Source organism: Giraffa tippelskirchi, chromosome 11 (genome assembly GCF_054371585.1).
Source record: "Giraffa tippelskirchi isolate mGirTip1 chromosome 11, T2T-mGirTip1v1.2.pri, whole genome shotgun sequence".
Taxonomy (NCBI): Eukaryota; Metazoa; Chordata; class Mammalia; order Artiodactyla; family Giraffidae; genus Giraffa; species Giraffa tippelskirchi.
The window spans coordinates 30,409,383-30,431,532 of NC_137285.1; the positions used below are offsets into that span (position 1 = coordinate 30,409,383).

Consider the following 22,150-nt stretch of genomic DNA (forward strand, 5'->3'; position numbering starts at 1 on the left):
GATAGTTTGCAATATCTGGAGACACTCTTGGTTGTCACAACTTGGAGACCTGTTACTACTAGCATCTGGTAAGTAGTGTGGGGCCAACATCAAGATTCAATTAGGAATCTAAGTTCTGAATTAGGAACTTCCTACATTGGATGCAACCATGTCACTCCTTTTTAAACATATTCTCTCTGCTCGCATCTAACAATACAGTAAGACGGAAATTACACAAATAGTACTGCCGTAATTGTCAATGAAGCTCTCAGGAAAGTCCTATATTTTAACTGTCACCTGTTACTTGATTGAGAGAGAAGAAGATTGACTCTCTCCTAGGAGATGCTATACATTTTTCAAAATTCTCTTATGAAAGACCTAAACTTTGCAAGTTTAACTATAAAGTATTCTCACCAAGTTAGAGAGGATATGTGAACGGCACTTTATTTTTTAAAGTATTATATGGTCAAAAAATACTGTTGACTTCAAATTTTAGTACTCCTGAGGGCCTGAAATGAGGATATAGAACAAGATCTCTTGTTCTCCTAAACAGAAGTTGAGCCAATAACATAGAGTACTTTATGAGCCAGATAATGTCTGGTGTCCTGGAGCTAAAGAAAATGTTGGCACGACTTGCAAAATCACAGCTGTTTCAGTCTCATTTAGTGACTGGCCACACTCCTGCAGCCCAGTTTGCCTTTTGAAATATAGCTCAGCTAGCTATTCTGCAGCATGACAAAAAGGCCCCTGAGAAGGAAGAGTTTTTTAATCTCTTTGTCTCAAAAGCTTTAGAAATCTTGACAAGCACTGCTAAGAAACACACATTACTTCTTAAGAAAATGCATAGAGATTTCTTAATGCGTGCAAAATTGTGTATGTTTTTATCAACAAATAAAATGCACTTTGGAGACATGAGGGTAAAAAGATACCTTTCTAAGAAGAAAAACAAAATGTTGAACTAATTTAACTATATGCAATGCTAGTATAAGAAAGGATTTCTGTGACTTCCTTCATGTACCATGTGCATTTTTAGGCTGCAAAATAAAGTCTGCCTGTAACACATCTGAGTCAGACCTTTCAAGTAGATAATCAACTAACAATTCTTAATCAATTAAAGGATGAAATGAAAATAAACTCGAGCTGTTGATCAAATGGTATCATTCAGTTTTTTAAATTATGTGACTCTGTTTTGAAAGTTGTTAAAATTTCAAAATTTTAAAATCATGACACTCAAGTAAATACAGTTATAAGACTCTACAAAGTTTATTAAACCAAAATCTTCAAAAAGGTAAAACCACAACTCTTATGCAAATATAAAATGAACATATTCAAAGATTTTATTAAAATAATTAATAACAAGGAAACCAGTAAGATGACACTATGATTTCAAGAGTGTTTCAAAAGCTAAATATTTACAGGCAAATGTTAGGATAAGATTGCTGGACAAATTAAAAAAAAAACAAAACTGGTTAATGTCCAACAGGGTAATAATTTGTAAAGTCATTAAGGTAGGATTGTTTTATCCACCAGACAGAAATTATTTGCATCTCCCTGGGGTAAAAATCTACAAGTTAACCTCTGCCCTAGGGCATTGTTAAATAGTCCATTCAATACAAAATCAAGTCCAGCGTTGCACTGAAAGAACACTTGGGGCTATTTCAAGTGTCCAATACCTTTTCTGACAAGTCAAATCATCTTTCATTCATGAAAGTTCCTGATTCTTGATAACATTATTTATTCTTTAGAGAAATGCCTTCATCATCTTTATTTGACTTCAATACCATTTCCATATCATATTTTCAGGCTAGTGCTCTAAATGTGCCTTATTTAATCTGTACTGAGATAAACATTAGAATTTCATAAGACAATGTATAGATGAATCTACATTTAGGTTATTTTATTTCAGTCACTGGATATAATTTACCATATATCTAAAAGCACAATGGTATAAATAGGCTATTACAGAAGTTTGGAGATTATAAATATTTTGAGCACAAGTCTAAGACATTTTATATTTTAATAAGTTCCCCAGGTACCTAATAAATTTAATAAATATGAATGCTACCAAGGAAGCCTTAAATATAATGGTAAGACTCACATCAAGCAAAGAAAACCCCAAATTAGTATCTTCTTATAATTTATGATATCTGTTAAGTAATTTGCATACCACCTAAAAGAGTACGAAATGTACACCAAGGGAAGGCATAATATCATTATTAATGATATCAAATATATGCATACACAAACACAGCCTAGTATAATTCTTGACTATTCAATTGTTTCTTTTATCATGGATAAAGGTAGCAAACATTCCCCCAGAGTTCACTTCTGAAAAGCAGTTCACTTATAAAACAAGATAAAAACAAAACAACAACAACAAAAACATTGACAAAATAAAAAGCACACATCTTTAATTTTTAACATTTTTATGACATATTTTTAAGATATGTATTTATTTTCATAATATCAGTTCAAAAAATAATCACACAAGAATAAGCTTTTGTTTATCTGCCTAGGTAAACTGCTCTATTTTAAATTTATCAAATTATAAATAAACCCCATAATGTGCAATGTGAACCAAACTGTAGCATAATGAGTACATTTGAAAGGCACAGAGTATTTTCATTGTTTCAGTAAGAGAAAAGTATTACTTATTAGAATGAAAAGCCTGGCCTCAAGTCATCCATTATTCAAAAATAATATAGCATGAATTATTCACTGATTCTAAGACAACATATATTGTTAAAAAGCAAAGGTGACTAAATTAAACATGTGTTCCTGGACCTGTCATTTGATACTTTGCATTTCAGAAAAACTGGAGGCAAATAAACAAGCTGGAGGTCCAAGTTGCCCCGAAGTGGTACAGGTTAAGATGAAAAATCAAAGCCACTTCTGAGGAACCTGGGATTCCCAGCACCAGTATCACAAAGTTGGACAAGATGGTATATTTCATGAAAGGCATATTAAACTGCAAATATGCCACCTAGATAAGACAAGGTATAAGGCAACTTGACAAAGAGTTATTTTAATGTAGAGTTTGCATCTTCAGACTTCTGTTAAGCCAGTTTCTCATTAATATGTTGATTATTGAGACACAAAGTGATCTTAAAAAGACCAAATAACAGCAGGTAGCAGTGGAGACTCAGCAGAGTCCATGTGTACTTAGAAAGTATGGGGCGGGGGCTGGGGGAGGCGCATGCAGGGCTACAGAGGGAACACTGAAGACAGTATGGTCTGAAGGCCAGCTCTCTAAGGGTCAGCTGAGAAGTGAGGGTGCTAAAAAGTAGAACTTGAATGTAAGCCTAGAAAAGTCATAATTAGAGGATCAAACGATCCCCTTTCCTCTGTTTTCTTCTAATCTACATGTTATTATGTCACTTTGCCTCAAATGTTTGTATAAATTAAAATCAATAGATAGGTTAGCCTTTATCATACTGTCTTTAGTAGTTCTAATCTTCAGTGATTCTGAACGACCCTTATTGGAACACAGAAAATGGGATGCACTTTAGGAATAACATGCAGAACTGAGAAAACAGAGGATAGAATGGATTATAAACATTCTTAAGTTGTTTTTTTAAACTGAGAGAAGTCAGTATAGTAGCTTCTTAATAAGAGGTGAGGGGGGAGGGTCATAGCAGTTTGTTCAAGACTTCAAATCTCTATGTAAACATCTATCAAACACATAATGTAGATGCCTCCAAGGACATGTGGTGCAGTGGTAAAGAATTCACCTGCCAAGCAGGAGACATGGGCTCAATCCCTGGGTCGGGAAGATTCTTTGGAGAAGGAAATGGCAACACACTCCACTATTATTGCCTGGAAAATTCCATGCCCAGAGGAGCCTGGAGGGCTACAGTCTATGGGGTTGCAGAGTTGAACACAACTTAGTTCAGAGAGACTTGTTTGAGGCTAAATATCCTCCAATTTCCTGTTTCTAGTCATGTGATTTCACTTGAAGAGAACAGATCAGAGTTGGGTTTTAACTTATTTTGCTCTGATTTTTCATATTAGAATAAGTCAAACAATATATTTAAACACATTCAATATCTGGTCCTATTGTCAATATCTGGACAATATCAATTAATTCTGTTTAAATATAATTACAAAGAACAAACTTGAAGAAATCCACTATTATTTATGAAATAAGCAGAAATTATAGCCTATCCTTAGTAAAAATGACAAAATATGTAAAAAGAGCACCCATCCAACCAAAAGACACTCAATAAGTGTAGTTTCACATATCCAACTTTATGCCTAAAAATTGAATTTTTAAGCCAACAGACATAAGTTGGACCAAAACAGAGAGTAAAACTACCTAATGTATAAACTGTCAGATGTAGGTTTCTATACTGATAACAAAATGTTAATACATTTCCAAAAGGGAATGGAAAATGCGATTCTTGTGTTGAGGATCACAAAGCTGGCTGATCATTTTTAGATACAATAGAATATATACTGGGGGTTTTACAAATAAACCAACATTTCTCCTTAGAATTACTATAGAGTCTGAAGTTTCTGAAGGTTATACACCTCCATTTTCCAGTGTACAGGTGCCTCTGGGTAGTGTTGAAATTGCTGTCTGTTCTAACAATCAACAACAGAAAGATGTCCAGAACTGTTCCCATTAGTATTTGGTCAGACCAGCAAATGGCATCAAATCTGATTTATTAAAGGAATCACCACTTCTGGTTCATACTATCCTATTAACCAATGTGACAGACGCTTTAACACAACTAACTGGGATAAAAATTGCAACCATTCTGTGCTCAGATGTTGAGACTCCAGGTCATGATGTTAAAGGAAAATGTAAGCAGATACATCTTAGCAGTATATTTGCAAAAGCTTTTAAAGACTGCTATTGTGCTCAGGTTCATCATATTTACTAGATTAAATTCATTTACTTTGTGTATTCATTCATCTCCACTGCCTCATCTCTAAAAGGATTGGACCACTAGCCAGAAGACCTTTTGTTACTCATTCATAGGTAACACTTTGGCCCCATGTGCGTTGATGTAGGTGAGCAGGATTTTGGCTCTCTGTTCTATCACATCGATTAGCTTTTCAATGCCCTGTCTACCTCCCTGACTCTCCCAGTAAACTTTATCAAGAAACAGAGACTGAAGGAGTTTCTGCCGTAAGTGCTGGCTCTTCAAAACAGAAACTGCAGATTCGGGAAACCTGAAAAGAGAAAATGATATATCATTCTTCGTAATTGCTTGGAAATATTATGCCCTGCCCAGTGGTTTGGCCAGTCATTAATCTGGTATAAATCATACTATCTGATAATACCTTGAGGATCAAAACATTTCTGTCAGTGGCTAGCTTACACTTCTTAATAATTATATACTAGAAGAACAGATTTCAAAGCAACTGAGTTGTCTATACCACTGAGAACTTGACATACCAATGTCTTTTTTACTTAAGATCATTATATGTAGGCAAAGAGAGGGACAGAATTAGCAAGAATGCTGATAATCTGGAAAAGTACTTTCTTCAAATTTAAACTCCATTGCACCCATAAGAAACCACTTTAATCTGTTGAGTATAATCCTATCCTCTTAAGTGTCAACATGAGACTATATGCAAGAAAATATAAGAAGCAAAAAATGCTGTCAATTTCAGTAAATTACTCTTCCTGAAGCAGAGTTGCATGAATGAACTTAATGAGAAATTACACAAAATACATGTAGTATAAAGAAAGAAGTCATACCAAAATGCCCAATTAAAGACTGAAATGCCTTTTATTCAGATAATACTTCAGAAATTCTAAGAATCTGGAAACATTATATTAAACCATAATATTAATTTGTTTTCAAATAAATTCAGCAAAACTCAAGTTTGAGGGCCAGGGCACTCCACAAGGAAGCACCTCTCTGGAAAACCTGAGGTCAATTTAGAGGGATCCTTGCTGAATTACTTAAAGAAGGGCATTATGATTTCTGCTCTTCATTTAGAAAGAATAAACCCAGGGATACAGCACATACATTATCTAAAGGATTTACTAAAATTTCTGGTTCAAAATTATAAGCAACATTTTGCTGAATCTCCAATTTGGCCTCTCTCCCAGCTTTCATTAAAATGCTGATGAAAGTACAGTACACATACTGGGGTTTAAGAGTAAATTTAGTAGTTCCTTAAAAACTAAAACAGAATATATATTTGTTCCAAGAGTACAGTTTGCCAAGAGCTTTAGTCTTCTAAGAATCTTTTCCAAATGTCAATGGATCAAGCTGGGGATGGCACTGAGGGGGCATGAATACAGCAGTCCATATGTTCCAGCATTTCTGATGCTGCAGAGAGACCAAAGGCCAAAGAGCTGGACGTGCTTAACGAGTCTGAGTAAGTGTGGAATTAAATAATGTTAATCAGATGCCCTGAGCACCCCAAAGACATGTCCTTTATAGTTTAGTAACCATAGTATTAATTAAGCATTTTTGCTATAGGAAGTATTAATAATCCATGATTTATTAATTCTCTGGCCCTTGAACTAACTTAGCTGTGGCAGAATGTACAAGATGAAACTGCTACATTCATGGATCTCTTTAGTGTCTAATCCTTTGCATAAAGGAAAATCAAAAAAATTACCTGACTCTGCACTATGCTGCTTAATGGAAATATTCTATGCATAAATCTGGGTTAGTGAAATCTTCATTTTTGCTTTTGAATGTGGAAATTACATATTCAAAGAAGACTTAACTTTAAACCCTTATAATGCATTTAGGGTTAAATCTCCTTTGAAAGCTTAAGTAAAATGTTATTCATATTTTTATGAATGTATGAGAGAGATGGATTCTCCAGGCACTATTAATTCTAAGAGGAAATTCAGGGATTTAAGAAGACTCCATAATATCGACTCAGTAAGTGATGCCACTGGTATGTAAATTTTCCTACACATAAAATTTCCTCAGCTCAGACACTTAGCAGACACTTATATTTTACCTTCTATCCACAGAGATGGAAGGAATGGGTATTAACAGAGAAAGTCATGGCAAAAACTCATGAAAATGGATGTTCTGAAACTCATTAACTCTGGCTTTGGAAATACATAAAATTCTCCATTACCTAATTCATGGTGCTAGGAAAAATTATTGAAATATGCTTCAGAGTTTTGTTAACAAGAGAAATAGTAACAGCAGAAATGCCACGAGTTACTGAAGAAAAATGACTGGACTTGGGGTTGGAGGACCTGGGTTCTACTCTCAATTTTAGACTTGCTCACATGTCCCCAGCAATCACTAGACTTGACAAGGCTGGTGGACTGTTTCACTAGAGCACCCTTCTATTTTCAGGTCTTAGACACACACCCCAGTTTCTTAGTGACCCTGATATCTGACTAAGTTTGAAAGACAATGAAGGGAACTTCCCTAGTGGTGCAGTGGATAGGAATCCACCAATACAGGGGACACAGGTTTGATCACTGATCCAGGTAGATTCCACGTGCCATGGGCAACTAAGTCCATGTACCACAACTACTGACTCCACACTCTATACCCTGCAAGCCACAAGTACTGAGCGTGTGCTCCACAACAAGTAACCCTCACTCGCTATAACTAGAGAAAGGCCGCATGCAGCACTGGAAACCCAGTGCAACCAAAAATTAATTAATTAATTAAGAAAAAAGAAAGAAACACAATGAATGGGTGCTTATGAAGGGGAGTCTGAAATGTAGCTTCAGTCTCCATGTTTGGGGGTGAATATCTCAGACTTGACAGTGAGGTCCCTGCCACTATGGAGTGTCTTAGTTTCCTTTGTTTCCAAATACTTCTTGAGTGTAAGCTCAAGATACTTGTCCCCATAATCTTTGTCTACAGAAGGATTTCCAAATGCTCAGAAACCCTCTTACCTGAATTGAACAGCCACTATTCTTGGCTACTGTGTTCTACTCAGCAGGTTGCCTCTAACTTCCCATGTGTTCAGCAAAGTCACTGAGTTTATTCTGCCCTGGGACATCCTGCCCTGTCAGTATTTGAATGTCTGTTGGTCCCCCCATCCTGCACCCTGGTAATGGAGCCCCTGTGACCTGCTCACCTCCACCAGGCTAGTTCCTATTCCAGAGATGCCTGCATCCTTCCAACTTCATACCACCTGGATTTTCACACTGAGGGCCAAGAAATTTGATGCCTGTAAAATGCAGCAGGACCTCTGTAGGTTGCACAGGTCAGTTTACAGTGAAACCTGGCTGTACCCTGTTCTACTTCCCTTGGGTTTGGTTCTCTCCTCTGGGTCTCCATTCCCAGATTCTCTTTAAGGGTTAAATCGATCAGACATAGGATATGAGTCTTCTCAAACCTCACTACGTATTCAATAGAAATGCAATGTCCCACAGATGTTACTGCATCAGGAAACTTACTCTCTGATGCCTTCTAAGAGTTTGAAATTCAAGTTATCTTCACTTCTGTCAAAAAAACCCTTGTTATCTATAAAGACCACGTGTCTTGGGTCCTGTTTTCGCTGGACAATGTGGGCTAGAACCACGGCATCCTGGTTGTCGCATTTTGAACTCCTCCCACTCTGTACACAGGTATCTTCCTTCCGAGGTCGGAACCCACAGCAATTTGTATCCAGGCGGTTATAAATCTGAAAGGGAAAACAAAAACAAAATCCAAGATGCTGAGTATAAACAAAACTTGGGAAAGTTAGAAGATTTCCAAAGAACAAGTACTTTCTAAGTGGCTGACTTGCCAGAATTTAATTGGGGCCAGGTTCTTTTAATTAGCTGTCAGAATAAGTCCAAATTTCATAGCCTTCTGACTCAGTGATGGGTATAAGCATTTCCAGCTCTGTTAACAGCTCTACAGGCAGATCATCCAAACTAAGCATCTCCACCCTTCACATTCAGAGTTCCCACTGACATCATATGTCGATGCGTGGCCAGAAGAATCTCTGATGCTACTTGGGACAGAAGATACAAATCACTGTACTTGGATACATCCAGAAAATCTGGGTTATCTCAGTGGTTCTAAAAGTTTACTGCATTCCATAACTCTCTCTGGATTTCAGTATTACAGTATAAAACTTGAAGTTACCGAGAACAAACCTATGGAAAAGATGTGATATCCAATAATGATAGCCAAGAACACGCCACATATGGAGCCCACAGTTAGATTCTAAATGAATAAACAGAACAGTTTGGCTTATTGGGGTTTATTGTGGGAGTAGGGCGACCACCCTATAGAGGGCAGACATTAACTAGGGAAGGGAGAATTGGATTACTTCCATGTCTTTTGGGCAAGGGAAAAAATAATATTTATTAATCATGGTAAATTAAAGCCTAGGCTAAGGAGTTAGATAAATTTAAACTCGAGTCTCTTCTTTGCAGTTCTGCAAACTTGTATAGCTCCCTTTACGTTACTGAGTCTCAATTTAATTATCTGTATATCGGGAATCATACTATTAGCCTTGTACTTTTGGTGTGTTAAGGATACGAAAGTGTCTGGATACACTCCAGCCTGACCTAGGCATCTAGAAGATACTCAAAAAATGAAACCTGTCATTACTACTGTTTAGACACACATGTACACACTATATGAAATGATTGACCACAAAACAAGCTTCCAAAACAAAAGGTAGTTTCTCCATTTCAGTGAAGGAAAACTGAGCCTCAGAGAGGTTAAATATTGTACTCTGCATAGAATTTTAGTAAGTAGCAAAGTTAAGATTCAGACACAGTTGTGTTTGTCTTCGAAATGCCACATTTCTCCCTAATACACCACATTGAATAGTTTGTCTAGTCGAAGATTGTACGTATGCTCAAGATTCAAAAGATGGCTCAACATAGAGTGTCTTTTTTTATAAATTATTTGGCAGTACCACCCAGCATGTGGGATCTTAATTCTCCGACCAGAGATTAAACCTGTGTCTCCTGCATTGAAGCACAGAGTCTTAACTACTGGACCACTAGGGAAGTCCCCAGGCAGTCATTTCTATTCTTTTGTCATTTTAAGTCTTTTATTCTTTTATTTACTAAACTCCAATCTTTTCTCTTCCTCCTGTTTTTTTGCAGATCCTATAGGGCTTGTCACTCTAGGCAGTCAGTTGCTAAGACAGAAATGCAGAAAGAGTAGCACCAAAATTGAGCCTACATTGCAAAAACCCTGCATATTCATCCAACAAATGTTTATGTAATATCTTCTACCAGCCAGCAGTGGGCCAGGTGCTGAGGCAAATGTCACCCAGGGCCAGCACCCCGCCCAAACCAGCACTACTCCCAGAGGGAAATGAATCAGTTTAGTTTTGCCTCGCTAACACAGCAAACCCACTACCAGACAAATGACCCTCCTCTATGTTTTCTGCAGGTAAGTGGACTTCGCATCAAAAAGCATACTTTGGGAAGCAGTGGTTATAAGAAAAGTTAGCATAAGCCAATTTTCTATGAAATATATATAAAAGCAGTCACATGGGATGAGGTGCGCCATGAGCCACCAGCCTTTTGGACGGTTCAGAGGGTACGGTGCTGGTCAAGAAACAGTCTACAGATCATAGGACCTTGGCAGAACTAGCTTCAGGCAAGCTGATCCGTGGGTCATGGGCCTAACCAGGGGTTTATCCAAAAATGTCACACTGCCTGTCTCTAGGGCACATAAGCTCCCAGGGCAGGTTGAATGTTTCCCAAAGTTGAGCAAGAGACCACCAACCACATCACTGTAGGTTAAATGAAAAAAGCATAAGTTGGAAACTACTAGAAAAATGAAAAATGAATTGATTCCTTTCTCCTCAATTTGATTCCTTTTACGTATTATCTTGATAGATTTGAACATAAGGGAAATCAAATGATATGAAGAGATGGTATGTGCTTGCCATTTATTCAAGTTACCATCAAGTGGTCAGGGAGAATGTGAAAAATAACTCTTCAGGGAGTTGATTCTCATTCAATGTCCCTTTTTTTATATACAGTAGCTAATAATTCTCAAAGAGTCTCTATACCCTATTCCCATCATCATTGTATGTTTTTATACAATTATAATGACATTATATATGGGGGAAAGCTTAATCTTATTTCACTTTGGTTACAACATCAAGGTGTATTGTGTTGGATAAGTGTGTTTAGAGCTTTACTTGTAAGGACACATATATCAACTGGTTCTTAAATGGTGCTCTGAACCCTAAGCTCTTTCTTCATTGTTGATTTCTAGTAGTGGGAAAGGACCAAAACAAATAGCAGCATTTCTGTTGTCACTACAACAAAGCCAGGGGTATCACATATAATATTGTTTGATAACAAGCAATTTAGCATCTAGGCCCTAACCTCCAGTACTCTGTAAATATTATATCTTTCTGTTTTTAGACTACAAAAAAGCATTAAGAGTTAGAGGAGCATCTAAGTTAGAGCAACTTAGAGCATCCTTTTAAAATTATTATTGGAGTATATTATTGGAGCTTTACAATGTTGTGTTAGTTTCTGCTGTACAACAAAGTAAATCAGCTATAGGAATACATATATCCTCTCTCTCTCTTGGATTTCCCTTCCACCTGCCATCCCAACCCTCTAGGATCACAGAGCACTGAGCTGAGCACCTTGTTTATACAGCAGCTTCCCACTAGATAGCTATTTTACACATCATACTAGTTTGGTGCAGAAGTAATTGCAGTTTTACATTGTTGAACTTTGCCATTTGATGTTGGAATACATTCTTAAATAAATGTGGTTATGCTACACATCATTTCAATGCACATTTCTTGCTTTATTTATTTTGCTAATGACTTGTTACTTGCTGTTTATTTTATACTTATTTTAGACTACAGAAATGATGTTAGACACAAAGCAAATTCGAGTGACTTTTTTATTCAAGTTCAAAATGGGTCATAAAGCAGCAGAGACAACTTGTAACATCAACAATGCATTTGGCCCAGGAACTGCTAACGACTCTACAGTGCAGTGGTGGGTCAAGAAGTTTTGCAAAGGAGACAAGAGCCTTGAAGATGAGAGCATAATGATGGTCATCGGAAGTTGACAAGGACCAATTGAAAGCAATCATCGAAGCTGATCCTCTTACAACTACAGAAGTTACCAAAGAACTCAACATAGACCATTCTATGGTCATTGGGCATTGAAACAAATTGGAAAGGTGAAAAAGCTTAATAAGCGGGTGCCTCACGAGTTGACCGCAAATCAAAACAATTATTGTTTTGAAGTGTCTCTTCTCTTATTCTATGCAACAACAATGAACGATTTCTTGATTAGATTGTGACATGAGACAAAAAGTGGATTCTATACAACAACCAGTGGATGACAAGCTTAGTGGTTGGACTGACAAGAAGCTCCAAAGCACTTCCCAAATCCAAACTTGTACTAAAAAAAGTCATGGTCACTCTTTGGTGGTCTGCTGCTGGTCTGATCTACTACAGCTTTCTGAATCTTGGTGAAACAATTACATCTGAGAAGTATGCTCAGCAACTTGATGAGATGCATTGAAAGCTGCAATGCCTGCAGCCAGCATTGGTCAACAGAAAGTGCCCATTTCTTCTCCACAACAACACCAAACTGTACGTTGCACAACCAATGTTTTAACAGTTCAACGAATTGGGCTACGAAGTTTTACCTCATCTGCCATATTCACCTGACCTCTCGCCAACTGACTACCAATTCTTCAAGCATCTCAACAACTTTTTGCTAGGAAAATGCTTCCACAACTAGCAGGAAACAGAAAATGCTTTCCAAGACTCCGTGGAATCTGGAAGCATGAATTTTTACACTATAGGAATAAGCAAACTTATTTCTACTAGGCAAAAATGTATTGAGTGTAATGGTTCCTATTTGATAAATAAAGATGTGTTTGAGCCTGGTTATAATGATTTAAAATTCATGGTCCAAAACTGCAATTACTTTTGTACCAACCTAATACCTGTTTCCAACACTAGTCTCTCAAATCATCCTACCCTCTCCTTCCCCTGCTGTGTCCACAAGTCCATTCTCTACATCTGCATCTCTATCCTGCCTTGCAAATAGGTTCACCAGTACCATTTTTCTAGATTCCACATATATGCATTAATATATATTTATTTTTCTCTTTCTGACTTACTTCACTCTGTGTGACAGGCTCTAGGTCCATCCTTTTACTGTCTTCCCAATGTGAGATTGTTTCCAATGGTGTATTTTTAAAGCATTTTTGTCTGATCCAATTTGAATCACTCAACAGTCTGTGATAATTTCACCACTTCCCTGTCAGAGTGTTGAGCCCTTCAAGTCTCACAGACCTTGTTATTAAAAATAGGTGTGTGATTCCAGCCTAACTTCCCTTCCAAAAATGTTTATCACTCCTTTTATTCAGATAATGCCTGTACTTGGTGGGTATATTACCACTTTTCAAATGGTGTGTGTGTGTGTGTGTGTGTGTGTGTGTGTGCACGTGTGTGTACACATACAGAGAATCACACTGTAAGGCTTCAAATAACTGTTTTACTTTGTTTTTCTTAGCCTCCCCTATAGTAAATTGTGTCTTTGTTTACTGGCCTTGTGTCCTAAGGGCCTAAGTAGCACTTAAATATCACTCCCTAGGTCTTCCCAGAATTGTGTTTATAGGCCCTCTTTTGAACTGACATTCAATATATCCAAAATAATTTGACCACAAAATCATTATCCCCTCCTTTAAATTAACCGTCATTTTTCTTGGCATTTAATTCAGTTATATCTTGAATATATTTCTGCTTACTTTGAGTAGAGTTCACCTACTTTTTCAGGCCTAACAAAGCATATTCTAGACATCTATGTATCCATAATATGGTTTTAATGTATTAACTTGTCTACTGCACACAGTAAAATAATCATTTCATTTAACTATCACATGATCAAAATTGCTGGAAGAAAGATCAATAACCTCAGATATGCTACCCTTAAGGGAGACGATACTACCCTTAAGGGAGAAAGCAAAGAGGAACTAAAGTGCCTCTTGATGAAGGTGAAAGAGGAAAAACCTGATTGAAAACTCAACATTCAAAAAACTAAGATCATGGCATCTGATCCTATCACTTCATGGCAAATAGATGGGAAACAATGGAAACGGTGACAGACTTTATTTTCTTGGGCTCCAAAATCACTGTGGACAGTGAATGCAGCCATGAAATAAAAAGGCACTTACTCCTTGGAAGAAAAGCTATAACAAACCTAGACAGTGCATTAAAAAGCAGAGATATTACTTTGTCAACAAAGGTCTGTATTGTCAAAGCTATGGTTTTTCCAGTAGTCATGTATGGATGTGGGAGTTGGACCATAAAGACGGTTGAACACCGATGAACTGATGCTTTTGATCTGTGGTGCTGGAGAAGACTCTTGAGAGTCCCTTGCACTGCAAGGAGATCAAAACAGTCTATCGTAAAGGAAATCAGTCCTGAATATTCATTGGAAGGACTGATGCTGAAGCTGAAGCTCCAATACTTTGGCCACCTGATGTGAAGAACTGACTCATTAGAAAAGACCCTGCTGCTGGGAAAGATTGAAGGCAAGAGAAGAAGGGGAAGACAGAGGATGAGATGGTTGGATGGCATCACTGATGCGATGGACATGAGTTTGAGCAAGCTCAGGAGATGGTGAAAGACAGGGAAGTCTGGCGTGCTGCAGTCCATGGGATAGCAAAGAGTCGGACATGACTGAGCAACTGAACAACAATCACATGATCAAGCACCACAGTTACCAATTCCCTGTCTGTGTTTCTAGATAATAATCCTATAAAAAAGCCAATTTGCAGGAAAATCTTGTCAGTTAAGCAGTTACATGTTGATCACCATTGCAGGAGCTTATTCAAATTCATATCTTCTCACTCCTTAAAACAAGGAAAGTCTTTTGCAAAATTGATCTTCTGAAGGCTTCTGAAGTTTCCTGACAATCATTATTTTCCATAAAATTACTCTTTCCTCTTTTAGAAAAATATATATTTTCAATGTTTACCTGATTAAAATTATACTCAGAAAAATCAGGTGTTCCAGCCAAATATTTTGTTGGTAGGGGTATTTTTAGATATCTGGCCTTTCTGAAGTTTCTTTTTCTAACCCCATTTTCCTTTCGGTGGTGTAAGTTTTGTCTGTAAGAAAAAGTATCTAGGAGTGACTCAAGCTATGTGTGCAGAGTCCAAACAAGGAAGTCTTAACTGCCCTGACTAGCTAAGACCCAGGATAAATCTGCAGAAATCCAGTCACTTCCAAGGCTTCTGCATCCCACCCATCCTAGCTGTGTCTTCAAAACGTGGGTCTGTCAACACAATTGTGGGAGTTTCTTATCTCTTTTTCCTGAAAGTAAAACAGTTAAATGACTAATTTTATTGTGTGAACACAGGCGATTAAAATATCCCAAACATGCTAATATTAATAATGAAAAACATAGTAGCAACCTTAAGACCTAGGTGCTACCAAGAGTCTCACTTTATAAATGAGGACATTGCTGTGCAGAGAGGCTAGCTGATGACTCAGGGTCCCTCAGCTCATACATGATGAAACTCAGGATTCTAACACAGGTGTCCATCCCTTCAAAGCACATCTCTTACCTACCATGAGTGTTATCTCCCAGGGACAGCCTTCAAAGGTGGTGCTAAAGAAAAACAAGTGCATTTGTACAGAAGGTTAAATGATCCTACTTGCAATAACCACCAGTCACAAGGTTTCTGCAGAAACACAATGAACTTCAATGAAAAGTTCAGGCAAAATTCATGTAGGAGAGGATATTACAATTGGGATTTAAGAGATAGGTAGTATTACCTGAAAAACAGGCAAAGGCATGCAGGTAGGAAATCAAAAGACATTTTAGAGAACCTGAGGGTATGTTAGATGGGCACTTCTCAAATGATCTACAGTGAAAAACCTGGTATTTTTGTCTTTTCTCTCCCCAGGCCTCACATTCCATGTGGACTGTTGCTTTATTAAAAGACAATAAAATAGATATCATCATATTAACTGAAATAAGACAGAAAAAGACAAATATCATCTGATGCCACTGATACATGGAATGAAAAAAAATTATATAAATGAACTTATTTACAAAACAGAAACAGACTCACAGACATAGAAAAAAAGCTTATGGTTACTAAAAGGTAAAGGGAGAGGGATAAATTAAGAGCTTGAGATTTACATATACACACTACTATACATAAAACATAACCAACAAGGGCCTACTGTTCAGTACAGAGAACTATATTCAATATCGTGTAATGACCTATAATAGGAAAAAAATCTAAAAAAGGATGTATATCTATATATGTATAACTGAGTCACTTTGCTCTACACCTGAAATTAACACAACATTGTCAATTAACTATACTTAAATAATAAATAAATGAACATCATTACTCATAGTTAGAAGTGCTTCCATTAGATTCATCTAATCATCTCAAGAACTCAGGGAACAAGAGCTTCATAAAGACCATACTGTGATAAATGTTCTTAGGAATGTATTCATCGTCCTTCTAATGAAACTTTTTTTAAAAAGATAATATAATAAAATAAAACAAAATAATTTATTACAAGAAAAATGAAATTTTAAAAGATACAAAATACCAACCAAATATCTTGTTAGATTCAACAGACAAAACCACTCTACCAAACTGATGTCAAAGTTTCTAAATGTTCATCTGCAGCGTTTGCCCTTCTCTCTCCGTGGCTGGTTCTGGACTGACCAGGTGCCTGACCATACCTGGAGCAGCATGGTCTGAGTCCATGTCCTGCAGGTAAAGGGGGCATGAAGCCAAGGACTCAGAGCCGGAGCAGACCAGGGGCCTGGTGCCTACAGGGAAAGCCGAGAAATGGATGTATCTGCAGGCTCCACCACCACCTTCTCCCACAAGGCTGGAAGAGGAGAAGGCAGGGAGCAGGGCATCAGGAGACGTCAGAAGAACAGGAACCAAAGGGAACCAAGGCCAGATGTGCTCAGAAGCTGGAGAGACTAAAATGAAGAGATACTTTCGAACAGAGATGAGAAACTCTCTGATCCAAAAACTTCTTTCGTTCAATTCTTTTAGGTAATGTTATCACCCTATTTTTCTACCTGTCTTTCCACAATTATTTGAAGGTTTGAGTGAGCACATGCGTGTGTGTGTGTGTGTGTGTGTGTGTGTGTGTGTGTGTGTGTGCACGCGCTTCTGGTCTGTTAAGTCAATACCTTAAGTTTCTCATCATCTCTTTTCAAATTATTTGTTTTAAAAATGCCACCTTTTGCGGGGAGAGAGATAAACTGGAAACTGGGGATTAAAATACACACGTTACAAGGTATAAAATAGATAAACAACAAGAGAACACAGGGAACTATTGTCAACATTTTGTAATAACTTATAATAGAAGGTAATATGAAAAAGAACATGTGTGTATATGCTCAGTTATGTCTGACTCTCTGCGGCCCATGGACTGTATCACCTCAGGCTCCTCTGTCCATGGGATTCTCCAGGCAAAAACACAGGAGTGGGCTGCCATGCCCTGCTCCAGGGGATTTTCTGGACCCAGGGATCAAACTTGCGTTTCTTGTGTCTCCTGCATTACAGGCAGATTTTTTACCTCTGAGCTACCAGGGAAGCCCCGAAAAAGAACATACATATATATATATATATATATATATATATATATATACACACACATATATATATAAAGCTGAATCACTTGGTCATACACCTGAATCATTATAAATCAAATATACTTAAATTTTAATGTTAAAAATTATAAATAAATAAAATAAAGTTAAAAACTGAAATTTTACAAAGAAAACTGCATTTTTAGAGAGAAAGTTTAAATTGTGCAATAAAATACGTAAAGTGTTAGCACAGTAACACATTCAACGCTTGGCACAGAGCAGGCATTTTATAAAACTTTATTGTTAAGAGAATTTTCCTGATGGTTGGTATCCACTTTGAATCTGGCTATTTACAAAGCTCCTCCAAAACACTCTTCTTTAGGAAGTTCAGTTCAGTTGCTCGGTCGTGTCCGACTCTTTGCGACCCCATAAACCGCAGCATGCCAGGCCTCTCTGTCCATCACCAACTCCCGGAGTTTACCCACACTCATGTCCATTGAGTCGGTGATGCCATCCAGGCATCTCATCCTCCGTCATCCTCTTCTCCTCCCACCTTCAATCTTTCCCAGCATCAGGGTCTTTTCCAATGAGTCAGCTCTTCGCATTAGGTGGCCAAAGTATTGGAGTTTCAGCTTCAACATCAGTCCTTCCAATGAACACCCAGGACTGATCTCCTTTAGGATGGACTGGTTGGATCTCCTTGGAGTCCAAGGGACTCTCAAGAGTCTTCTCCAACACGACAGGTCAAAAGCATCAATTCTGCGGTGCTCAGCTTTCTTTATAATCCAACTCTCACATCCATACATGATTACTGGAAAAACCATAGCCTTGACTTGACAGACCTTTGTTGACAAAGTAATGTCTCTGCTTTTTAATATGCTATCTAGGTGGGTCATAACTTTCCTTCCAAGGAGTAAGCATATTTTAATTTCATGGCTGCAATCACCATCTGCAGTGATTTTGGAGCCCAGAAAAATAAAGTCTGACACTGTTTCCACTGTTTCCCCATCTATTTGCCATGAAGTGATGGGACCGGATGCCAAGATCTTAGTTTTCTGAATGTTGAGCTTTAAGCCAACTTTTTCACTCTCCTCTTTCACTTTCCTCAAGAGGCTCTTTAGTTCTTCTTCACTTTCTGCCATAAGGGTGCTATCATCTGCGTATCTGAGGTTATTGATATTTCTCCTGGCAATCTTGATTCCAGCTTGTGCTTCCTCCAGTCCAAGAGTCAAGTAAATAAAATCATGCTGGCAGAGTAAGACGTGGGTCTTTTTAAAACAGCATCCAGTATTAACCAGAGTGGGGAAAGATGGGCAGGGAGCAAAGAACAGAGCTGCCTGTGCTCATCATTCACTCCTGGTTGGCGTCTCTATGAGGTTCAATGTCACTAACTGTGGACCAGAAGTCTCACATCCCACAGGAAGTCCACATAACATCCTGCTTGTAAGAGGCATTTGATAAACACTCAACAAGAAGATGTGGCAGAGGAAACAACAGGACTGTAATTCGCAGTTTTCTAGAAGATTCCTTTGAATTTTGGTGACCTCTTTTGACACTTCATTTGTTTTTAAAAAATGCATGAGAATCACTAACATTATCATCCCCACCCAAGAAAGAGAGAAACACAAACAGATGGGCTTATTTATTCATCAGCTAATAACGCACAGTGAAAAATCCTTGTACCTGGGTTTGTTTTGATGTCAATCAATACATGGTTGCCATGTCATCAGTGGAGCCATATTTGGATCCCTGTGGTCTAATGGATGTGTGGATTTCTACCGGATCATAGAGAAGGGAAACTTCAGACAACCCCCACGGCCCCCACAGTACCTGTGATCACAGACCTGGCCCGATACCTTGGGAACTCGACAAAACAAAAAGAAAAGCAGAGGTTCTCACCAGCCTGCATCTGTCTTGCCGGGGAACTCTCATCTCAGAAAAGAATAGGTTTCATTTTTGTTCTGTGTTACCATGGCAACAGGTTAAATGATTATGCATGCAAATGAGTATGCATGAAAATGCCCAGCAGAGCAGCTTACGAACAATGAGGGAAAATCATTTACAGTACATACATCTAACTATGGGCATGAGTTCCCCTGTGCTTTGGCCTCTGTAAACAGGCTTTGCACCACCTATACTCCAGAGCTCCGCATTTAACAATAACAATCATTGAGTAGCATTTCAAGAGAGACTCTCCAGCTTATGTCCCATTGCTGAACCATAAGAAAAGACATAATAGTATTTTTTTATACATAAGTAAAGCTATTTTCAATGCTACAATATATTTGGATCTGTTTCTACAGATAGAATAATTTTGTTTGTTTGTTTTTGTTCTGACCATGCCACATTGCATGTGGGATGTTAGTTCCCAGACCAGGGCTGGGACCTGCACCCCTGCAGTGGAAGCACTGAGTCTCAATCACTGGGCCTCTAGGGAAGTCCCAACAGCTGTAATATTTTGAATTCAGGTAACTCTGAATAAATACCAGAAATCAAACATCATCCTGCCACAAAAAGACTCTAGAAACAGTCACCAGGGAAGTGACAATCTATTTTTAAAGAAAAGAAAATTCACGTTCTGTAATCTGCACAACCAAGGCTGCATGAAAATAGCCTCTATCAAAGGTGCACCCACCTTTCTGTAAAGATTTCTAAAGAGCACTTGGACCAAGAGAAACAAACATTTTTACATTTTATCAAGTTCTCATTTATAGAATGAATTTATATGAAGCAAATAAATTTAAAACAGCAATAAAATAACCTTAATTATAAGCACTGTTTCTTAAAAATGCTTTTTTTCCAATGAACTGAGACAGCATTTTTCACAATTTAACATTAAATAGGGCTTCCTGGTAAGTTTAAAATGATGTACATTTACATCTCAGGGCAGTGTCATTAAAAGCTTTTGCTTTGCTCGACTTGACATGCATTCACTTTTAGCATTTTTATGAAATTTCTATCAGTTTTATTGTCCCCTATCATGCAGTATTTTATCATAAGGATAGTGACAAAAATAAGTTAAAATAAACTAAATGACTGCACTAAAACATAATTCTGATTGTGGTGACACAACTACTTTGCTTGACCAAACTTTAGTTAGTCTCCTGAACTCTCCTAAGCCTATCTGTGCACTTCCTGATAAAATTAACTTTTAGCAAGAACTTTGCAAAGTCCTTACCCTCAGAGATACCTGATCACACTTAATAGCTAACCTGGGTCCTCAGCTTCCACCATTCTCAAGGTGAGGTCTTGTCACCTGTCTATAGCAAGAATCTGGTCAGGCCACTTTACCTGGAACTCCCCTTCCCCTGATGTTTGCTCTTAGCCCTTGTCTACCCCATGACCCCTCCTCTGCTCCCTGGCTATAAATCCCCACCTGTACTGCTGTATGGAACCCCATCTTTCTCCCTGCCTCCTTGTCAAATCCCACTGCAGCGATCCCTACACCTATATTGATGGTCTTGGATAAAGTCTCATTCACCATCTTTAACAAGCACTATGGAATATTCTTTCTTTTACAAAGATTAACACAACTTAATATAATATATCCTAATGATATTGAAACGCATTATTCATGGAAACTGGTTCTCGCATGGAAAGCTAATTCTGCTAGACTGATTATTCTCTGGCTATTTAAAAATAAATATTGCTTGAGGGTAGGATGGTGGCTGCCAGGGGCTACGGAATGGGTCAAAGGAAACAAACTTTCAGTTAGAAGATGGATAATTTCTGTCTACAGCCATACCATCCTGAATGCATCCAATCTCGTCTGATCTCGGAAACGAAGCAGGGTTGGACCTGGTTAGTCTTTGGATGGGAAAAGCTGGATAAGTTCTGAGGATCAGATTATATTTAACGAAAGTGTATTGTACACTTGAAATGTGCTAACAGAGTAGATCTTACACATTCTCACCATATACATACACAAAAGTTAACTCTGTGAGGTGATAAATCTGTTAGTTAGCTTGATTGTGGTAAATATTTCATAACATATATATAAATCACATCTCCAAATCACAACATTGTACACTTTAAGTATATTCAATTGTATTTGTCAATTATACCTCAATAAAGCTAGAAGGGAAAAAATAGAAAATTAAAAAATGAATTCTGCTTTATTAAATTAAACTTAAAAAAAGATTATTTTTACACATATGTATAGAATTTCCTGTTTGAAAATGGATTTGTTTTTATGCTCCCTGGGTTGGCAAAAAGCTATAAAATAAAGCCTTTTATGTAGCTTGGATATAAAAGCCAAGGCTACTGCCACAGCAATTTGTATCATACGGTTTCTAATTATTAAAATAACCCAAAAGGTTGGTAGTGGTGGTTTAGTCTCTCAGTCATGTCCGACTCTTGCGACCCCAGGAGTATAGCCTGCCAGGATCCTCTGTCCATGGGATTTCAGTTATACACACATATGTGTTCTCAGTCACTCAGTCATGTTTGACTCTTTGCGACCCCACTAGGCTCCTCTGTCCATGGGATTTCCCAGGTAAGCATACTGGAGTGGGTTGCCATTTCCTTCTCCAAGGGATCTTCTCGACCCAGGGATTGAACCTGGGTCTCCTGCATTGCAGGCAGATTCTTTACCAACTGAGCCAAAAGTATCATTTTTTTTCTCTCATATTAACAAATGAAGAAAAAATCTCAATGAGGCTAAGGAACCTGCCCAAGGAGACACAGCTA

At 37.8% G+C, this 22,150-nt stretch overlaps 1 protein-coding gene across 6 annotated transcripts in view; it reads right to left on the reverse strand.

Moving 5' to 3' along the window:
- Positions 1-1,226: 1,226 nt before the first annotated feature.
- GASK1B (golgi associated kinase 1B) overlaps positions 1,227-22,150 on the reverse strand; it is a 95,855-nt gene continuing 74,931 nt past the window's right edge. For all 6 annotated transcript variants that reach the window (XM_081541694.1, XM_081541693.1, XM_081541695.1 and 3 more), the window contains 2 exons: positions 8,330-8,556; positions 1,227-5,157 (listed from right to left, as the gene is read on the reverse strand). In XM_081541694.1, the coding sequence (XP_081397820.1) occupies positions 4,950-5,157; positions 8,330-8,556 (435 nt within the window). In that variant the 3' untranslated portion in view covers positions 1,227-4,949. The remainder of the gene's footprint in view (positions 5,158-8,329; positions 8,557-22,150) is intronic.